Source organism: Myotis davidii, unplaced genomic scaffold (assembly GCF_000327345.1).
Source record: "Myotis davidii unplaced genomic scaffold, ASM32734v1 scaffold789, whole genome shotgun sequence".
Classification (NCBI taxonomy): domain Eukaryota; kingdom Metazoa; phylum Chordata; class Mammalia; order Chiroptera; family Vespertilionidae; genus Myotis; species Myotis davidii.
Genome location: NW_006300234.1, coordinates 28,560 through 37,253, shown reverse-complemented (window position 1 = coordinate 37,253; position 8,694 = coordinate 28,560). Strand labels below are relative to the sequence as shown.

At 42.5% G+C, this 8,694-nt stretch overlaps 1 protein-coding gene across 1 annotated transcript in view; it reads right to left on the bottom strand.

The window, feature by feature from the left end:
- Nucleotides 1-8,694, bottom strand: part of LOC102753282 (mothers against decapentaplegic homolog 9) — a 38,697-nt gene that overhangs the window by 7,697 nt on the left and 22,306 nt on the right. Inside the window, exon 3 of the mRNA XM_015572396.1 lies at nucleotides 5,015-5,271. Coding sequence (XP_015427882.1) covers nucleotides 5,015-5,271 — 257 coding nt within the window. The remainder of the gene's footprint in view (nucleotides 1-5,014; nucleotides 5,272-8,694) is intronic.

Below are 8,694 nucleotides of genomic sequence, written 5' to 3'. Positions count from 1 at the left end.
TCTGCTTCCCTGTGTTTGTTTCTATGTATTGGGTAGAGCTGCTATGTCTCCTGGAATTGGTAGAGTGGCCTTGTGTAGTAGGTGTCATATAGGGCCTAGTGGCTCAGTCTCCCCAATCACCTGAGTTGGGAACTCTAGGTCCACCCTTTTGTGGGCTGTGAGCACAGTCTTGTTGTAGTTGAGACTTTATTGCTATTGGTGTCACTGGGAGGAATTGACCTCCAGGCCAATTGGCTGTGAGAACCAGCTGTGACTACAGTGGGAGAGCTGCTGTGCAGGAGACACCCCTATGGAGCAGGACTTGCTTCAGTGTGGATTTGGTGCTTACTGAGTCTGCTCATTGAGTGTGTTGTTTATGGATGTGTAGGGTTGTAATCTTGTATAGGCTGACACTGACCACTGGGTACACTGGCTCTTGGGTTTCCAGGGAAGTGCAAAGTCAGCCACTGCCTGGGGCTACCCAGCAGGAGCTACAGAGAAATCTGCAGATTCCTCCTCTTTGTATCAGGTTTGGAAGTGCCCAGATAAGGCCCAGCTATGAAGCAAGGCAGGCTGGTGCTAGTGCCAGGTCTTAGGCCTTTTATTGATAAGTTTGGGACTCCCTGACCCAGCTGCAGCTTGTTTGAGACACTTTAGCCTGAGCAAGGACAGGCCATTCATATGCAAAATACACACACACAGCTTGGGTGGAATTGCAAATTGGATGAGGCGGGATCTTAGGGAGTCACCAGGGCAGAGCAAACAGAAATGGTTGCCAGTCAGCCCTGTGACCTGGGAGGTCCCAGCATAGGAACAATAATCCCTGTGAGCACCTCTGTCTGGGAGAAAGCCACCCTGAGTTTCTTCCCTGATGCCAGACAATCCAGTTCCTCCTTGTATGTGTGTGTCCCCCAGAACCTTTCCTGGTGCTGGAGCTCAGAGGAATCAGGATCTTGTAAGTTCAGTTTGTGGTGCTGGGCTTTAAAGAGGAACAGATGGGTCTTCAGCAGCCTCTGTGTCACTGAGCCCCAATCCACACTGGTTTTTACAACCTGTAGTTCTTACTGACCACCGGAATTTCTTTTCCCAGCTCTGGGATGCTGGGCTGGGAATCTGGTGTGGTTCTGGGACCCCTTGCTCCTCCTGGCAGCCTCCACAGAGATGATCTCCCTCCCGATTAAAAAAGCGGCACACATGGGTGCTGGACCAGCCCATTCCATGCCTCTGCACCTCCTACCAGTCTCAGTGTGCTTTCTTATTTACTTCTCTAGTTGTAGGACTTCCATTCAGCCAGCTTTCTGGTGGTTCTGGATGATGGTTGTTCTGTTTTAGCGGTAATTTTGATGTGGTTGTGGGAGGTGATGAGTACAGGCATTGACCTATGCTGCCATCTTCCCCCTGTCTCCATTCTCCACCATCTTTTAAAGTTGAAATGTCCCAGGACTCCATCCTGGAACCCCTTATCTTCTCTGTTTAAACTCAAACTGTTGGTGATATCATCCAGGCTCATGGAGTTCAATGCTGTCCATAACCTGATAATTTCTAAATTTACATTCTCAATTCAGCTTTCTCTCTCCAAGTGCAGACTAACTTGTACATCCAACTGCCTACTCAGTACTTCATTGAACGTGTGACAAACACCTCAAAGTTATTCTCACTAAAACTGAACTCTTTGCTTGTATCCAAACCTGAGCCATCTGCGTCTTCTCCATCTTGATTAAAGAAAACTTCATCTAACTCCTCTCTTTTTCTCATACCCCACATCAAGTCAGCCTTCACATTTAGATCCGTCTACTTCTCACAACTTCTATTAGAACTCTCCTACTGGAAGCAACCATCATCTCTCATCTGAATATTGCTGTAGCCTCCTAACTGGTCCTCCTACTTCCAACCTTGCCTGCATCCACACAACAGCCAGAATGATCCTTTAAAAGCCTAAGTCAGATCATGAAAATCTTCTGCTCAAATCCCTGCAATGGCTCCCCTTCTCTTTAGAGTAAAAGCCAAAACCCTTGGGCTGACTTACAAAGCACTGATCTGATTCCCTGTTACAGTTCTGATCTCACATCACCCTCACTCATTATGCTCCAGTCTCCTTGCTACTACAAATTCCTAGCCATGCTCTTGCTTCTTGCAGTTGAGCTTGCCCTTCCCTGTGTGTCTACTGCTCTTACCCCAGATATCCTTATGGCTATCTTTCTTGTGTCATTCAAATCTTTGCTCATGTTTCACTTCTTCAATGAGGCTTCCCCTAACCACCTCGTTAAAACCTGCAATCTACCTCTTCCCCAGCACTCCAATTTCGTTTGCTCTGCATTTTTTCTTTACATTCAAATTCTTTATTATAGCTGTTGTTTATTGTGTTTCTCTTTCCTATTATATTGATTTTATGAAGGCAGAGATCTTTGCATAATCATTGATGTATTCCAGTTCCTAGAATGGTGCCTAACCTGGCACATGATAGGTGCTCAAAAATATTTGTTGACTGATGAAATGAGCCCTAGAATTAGTAAGAATTAGAGCTGAAAGAGTCCTTAAAGATGATCTAGTCTATCATCCCCCAATAATAGGCACTAGTGTTTAGTCATCTATAATTTATTTCATTTGTATTTTTAAAAATCTAGTAATGTTTTAATCAATCCAATATATCCAAAATATTATCAAATCAATATATAATCAGTATGAAATTAGTAATGAAATATTTTATGTTCTTTTAATTTGTACTGTCTCCCCCCTCCCCAGTTTTATTGAGATATAATTGATACATAACATTGTATCAGTTTTCAGTATACAACATAACGATTTGGTATATGCATATATTGCGAAATGATTACCACGATAAGTTTAGTTAAGATCCATCACCTCCCATTGTTACACATTTCTTTAATGTGATGAGAGCTTTAAAATTTCTTTTAAACTGATCATCTGTAGTTATATTTGCTAAGAATTTTTTAAAGTCCCTGAAATATTAGGGACTTTGTTTTCAGTGAATTGTGCAGCTTTATGATTTAAATGTTGTATATCTACTAAATACATCTGGTTGATTTTTGGAAAATCAGATTTCTATGCAAGTATATATTATAATGAAATAATTACTTCTGAGGTATTGGTATTTCATCCTAATTTTAAAAACAAAGACCTGGAAAAATAACCATACAATTCAAATGATTTTTCATTAATGGCAATTTAATCCCCTCTGCTGAGTCTAAAGCATCAGAAATTGGAAAAAATTTCCAGATAATAGTTAATTGTTTTACAATGTAAAAATGCTTTTTACAGCTTACCAGCAAAACTGAATAAAACTGCTTTGTCATCACAAAAGAGAAATAGTTTCAAGAAGTCGTTTTTAAATTGTATTTGTATTCTTGATTTTTTAAAATTACTAAAATTAAAAATACAATAAAAACATAATTTGAGTACAGAAAAACTGGACAATTATTTTTCATGGTAATTTTAAAAGACTAATAAATTTTACTTGAAGAACATCTACAAGACATACTGATTGTTTGGATGGATATATATACACACACACACACACACACACACACACACACACACACACTAGAGGCTGGGTGCACAAAAATTTGTGCACTGGGCCGGAGGGGGGTGTCCCTCAGCCCAGCCTGCACCCTCTCACAATCTGGGACCCTCGGTTAGGGACCTTTGGCCTGGCCTGAGGGCTTTCCTTCCCCTGTCTGCAAGGCAGCTGGCCCCATCCTCACCGCTTCCACTGCTTGCCATCTGTGCAGTGCTGACCCCCTCCCCTGCCAGCAGTGGCCTCCCTCTGCAGGTGACAGGCTGGGGTGCGATGGCTTGGCTGGCCTGGGCCTCCCTCTTTCTTTGCTGGGGGGCAGGGCCAGTCCTGCAAGGGGCCACTTGCCTACCTGATCTCCCCTAACCGCTGGCCTGTCTACCTGATGGCCCCTAACCACTTGCCTCCTACGTGATCACCCTTAACTGCTGGTCTGCCTATGTGGTCACCCCTAACCACTCTGCTTGCCTGCCTGATTGCCCCTAACTGCTTGCTTGGGGGGCGGGGCCAGCCCAGCGAGGGGCTGTCTGCTACCTGATCTCCCCTAACCACTGGCCTGCCTACCTGATCACCCCTAACTGCTTGCATGGGGGTGGGGCCAGCCCAGCAAGGGGCCGTCTGCCTACTTGATCTCCTCTAACCGCTGGCCGGACTACCTGATCACCCCTAACCACTGCCTGCCTACTTGATCACCCCTAACCGCTGGTCTGCCTAGCTGATCACCACTAACTACTCTGCCTGCCTCATTGCCCCTAACCACTTGCTTGGGGGTGGGGCCAGCCCAGTGAGGGGCCATCTGCTTACCTGATCGCCACTAACAGCTGGCCTGCCTACCTTATCACCCTAAACCACTCTGTATGCCTGCTTGATTGCCCGTAACCACTTGATTGGGAGCAGGGCCAGCCCATGAAGGGCCATGGTGGTCTGGTCTCTGGTCATTTCAGTTGTGACACCTCTGGCCTTTTATTATATAGAATATTACCTCCTCCATTTGCCTGTATGCTAAGAGTTAGAGGAGTCTCTAATTTCATTCAGGCAAATTCATCAACATTTATTAAGTTACTAGAGGCTGGTGCACAAAATTTGTGCAGTTGTTTGATCATCCCTCACTAACCCCCCTGCTGGCCTGGTCGTAGGCAGCCATCTTGTGAGGGCATGAGGGTTAATGTGCATATCACCTCTTTATTATATAGGATAATCATGCTTGGCAAATTGAGGATTGGAAAAATCTCTATAGCCTTGCATCTTATAAAAATATTATTGTCACTTTATCTTCTGCATTAAAAATCAGATAACTACTTAAAGTTGTTTTTCCTCCAAAAGTGTTATGCTTAAGAATTTTCTTATAATTGCTAAACAAGAGAGATCATACTCATAGAAATAAACTTCCAAAAAAACCCCCTGCTGTCTACTAGAACTGGCTATGTAACTTCCACATCAACCAAAGAATGCCTTTTTTGTTTTTCAGTTTCCATCTTCAGTGTGGAAGCAAGCACTCCTTACCTTAACAAAACTCATCCGGATAGTGCACATCTTAGTTAACTCATAGACGACTTCAAATCCATGGTGAACTGACTGAGCAAGTAGCTGAGCAAAGAGCTGGTTGCTGAAGATCTTGAGGCTACAACCACTGGGGATCTTGCAGACAGTGGCTAGGTGGAAACCATGCTGATAGTTGCAGTTCCGGCTCTGGACAAAGATGCTGCTGTCGCTCACACACTCAGCATAGACCTCTCCCCCGACATAATATAAATGCACACCTATGAGGCAAAAACAGTCTTCAAATACCTGCACCATCTTTAGCTTAGCTGCACCACCATTCTCTTCTCATTGACCTTTGTAACCTGAAGAAATATGACTGTCTACTGTGAAGTTACTTTTCATATTACCAATCACAGCTTAGTAAAATATGTGACCTAATTGCCAACTTGTTTTAATTCTAATTTGTGCTTTTTCCATGAGTCCATTTAAAATAAAAGTGGATTGCAACCCATGTTTACCATTACTGCACAGAACAAGTAAATCAGCTCTCTCCATCATTTTCTCAATCTCGCATTCATTCACTCTAAAAGTAAGATCACCCAGCTGGTATGGCTCAGAGGTTGAGTGTTGACTCATGAACCAGAAGGTCACAGTTTGATTACTGGTCAGGGCACATGCCTGAGTTGCAGGCTTGATCCCCAGTAGGGGATGTGTGGGAGGCAGCTGATCGATAATGTTTCTCTCTTATTGATGTTTCTATCTCTCTATCCCTTTCCCTTCTTCTCTCTAAAAATCAATAAAAACATTTTTTTAAAAAATAAATAAAAGTAAGCTCATAATATTTAATACAAAATGAATACTTAAGGCAGAAAATATCAAATAGTCCTTGTAGTACATATATAAGTAAAAAAAAATTAAAACTGGACACGGTAATATGAAAAATATTACTTAAGTGTATACACTAAACCCACTTCAGAGGAAACAATAAATGAAGTTTAAATTTTATTTTTACCAACAATTATAAATCCATTTCTCTTAATAAATACCTCAAAGAGACCTAATTCAACTTCTAATATAGATCGTAGAAATAATGCCTATTTTTACTTATAAACAAAGAAATTCTTGCCACATTTTCAGATATAGACAATCAAAATGTAGTTTATGTTACTTTCTCTCACAATCTTGGAATAAAAAGGCACTGCTCACACTAGTTTTTACTCCAAATTAAGTTTGTGTTATTTCCCTTCAAATTTCTGGTTTTGAAATTCAACATAAATATATAGCAAGTGACTGGGGTTAGATAAAATGAAGAAAGTCTAGACTGTGGATATTAAATACCAGAACAATTTTTCTCCAACCTTTTAACGGAAATAAAATTCTCTACCACTACTACATGATTGTAAACTTAATCATCCTGCAGTTACAAGATATTCCTAGAAATGAACCAGAATATACTTACAGTGATATATTTTAGGTTGCCTCAAACAAAATTTTAAAATAGAATTTATAGTGCTTCAGGCACTATATTTGCGTAACTTTGCATTTAGGAAACATTACTCAGATAGTTGCTGAATTTCTTTGTCAGATTCTAAGTAGCAATTGAGGGCCTTTATATGTGAATACCTCCCAACATATCTATTGTCTCCGTTTCCCATCTTCTTTCCCTTAATACAATTTTAGAAAATAATGGTTTTCAGGATTTGTATTCTAACCATATCACTATGAAGAAACTGATCCAGGGTCACACAGATAAAGCACAGCTGTTGATTTTGAGGCTAAGTTTCCCCTCTCCCTACCCAGATCAGATGGCTCCTCTCTTCTCTCAGCCTTCCTCTCCCTTTTCTTTTCTCATATTCATTATTCATTATCCCTAAATGGCTTGGGGTCTGACACCCATGACCCAGGCCTTGAGGTGTAGGCAGAAGTATGTTCCTAATTGGCTAGGACAGTGGTCGGCAAACTCATTAGTCAATAGAGCCAAATATCAACAGTACAACGACTGAAATTTCTTTTGAGAGCCAAATTTTTTAAACTTAAAACTATATAGGTAGGTACATTGTTATTAACTTAATTACGGTACTCCTAAGCTGGCCTTTGCTAAAAACATCCTCAAGGAGAGAAACCAAGATGGCGGCAAAGGTAAACACAAGAAATTGCTGCCTTGCACAACCACTTCAAAAATACAACTAAATGACAAAATGGACATCATCCAGAACCACAGGAAAGCTGGCTGAGTGGAAATTCTACAACTAGAAAAAAAGAGAAAAGCACACTGAGACTCAGAGGAGGTGCGGAAGTAAAGTGCAGAGGTACAGAGGCGTACGTGGAAAGGGCTGGCAACTGAGGAGATGGTTGTCTTTTTCAATAGGGAGGGATGCTCAAGCTCCCAACTGCTCTGACCTCCAGTTCCGGGAGAGTCTCTGGGGACCCAGACTCATACGGGGAGAAACTGGACTGTCTGGCAGCTATCAGAACTCGAGGGCGGCTTTCTCTCAGAGGTGCAATTACCGTGGGACACTGAGACCCAGGATCTCTTAGGGCAGGACTGAGGAGCAGCCATAGCTGTTTGCTCCGCCCTGTTGATTCCCTGAGACCCCGCCCCACCTAAGCTGTGTGCAGAGGTTTTTGCATATGAATGACCTGGCCCTTTGCAATCTACAATTACCTAACAAACTGCAGCTGGGTCAGAGAGACCCAGAACATCCAAAAGAAGGCCCAAGGCCCCACAGCAGCTTGCATTGCTTCACAGCTGGGCCTCATCTAGGCACCTGAAAATCCCAAACAAAGAAGAGAAATCTGCAGATCTCTCCATAGCTCCTGCTGGGTAGCCTCAGGCAGAGGCTAAATTATCTCCTCCTTAGAGATCCAAGAGCCAGTGTAACCAGTGGTCAGAGTGGGGCCATCCAGATTACAACTCCTCCAATCCATAAGGGACACACTCAGGGGGCAGACTCAGTGAGCACCAAAGCCCCACTGAAGCAAGTCTTGCCCCATAAAGGTGTCTCCAGCACAGAATTTCTCCCACTGCAGACACAGCTGATTCTCACAGCCAATTGGCCTGGAGGTCAATTCCTCCCAGTAATAACGACAATAATCAAGGCTTAAGTACAACAAGACTGTGCACAAAGCCCACAAAGGGGTGCACCAAGAGTGTCCACCACAGGTAATTGGGGAGGCTGAGTCACTGGGCCCTATAGGACACCTATCACACCAAGCCACTCTATCAACACAGGGAAGCATAAAAAATGTGGACACAAAGAAACAGGTCACAGATGACAGAAATGGAGGAAATCAAACTACTGGATATAGAGTTCAAACCACGGTTGCAAGGTTTTTCAAGAATTTTCTAGAAACCGCCGATAAATTTAGTGAGATCCTCAAGAAATCTAGTGAGACCCTCAAGGATATGAAAAAGGACCAATTAGAAATTAAGCATACACTGACTGAAATAAAGATTATTATACAGAGATCCAACAGCAGACTAGAGGATCGCACGAATCTGGTCAAAGATTTGAAATACGAAGAAGCGAAAATCACCCAACCGGAAAATCAAAAAGAAAAAAGAATCCAAAAATATGAAGATAGTGTAAGGAGCCTCTGGGACAACTTCAAGAGTACCAAAATCTGAATTATGGGAGTGCAAGAGAGAGCAAGATATTGAAAACCTATTTGAAGAAATAATGACAGAAAACTTCCCCTAC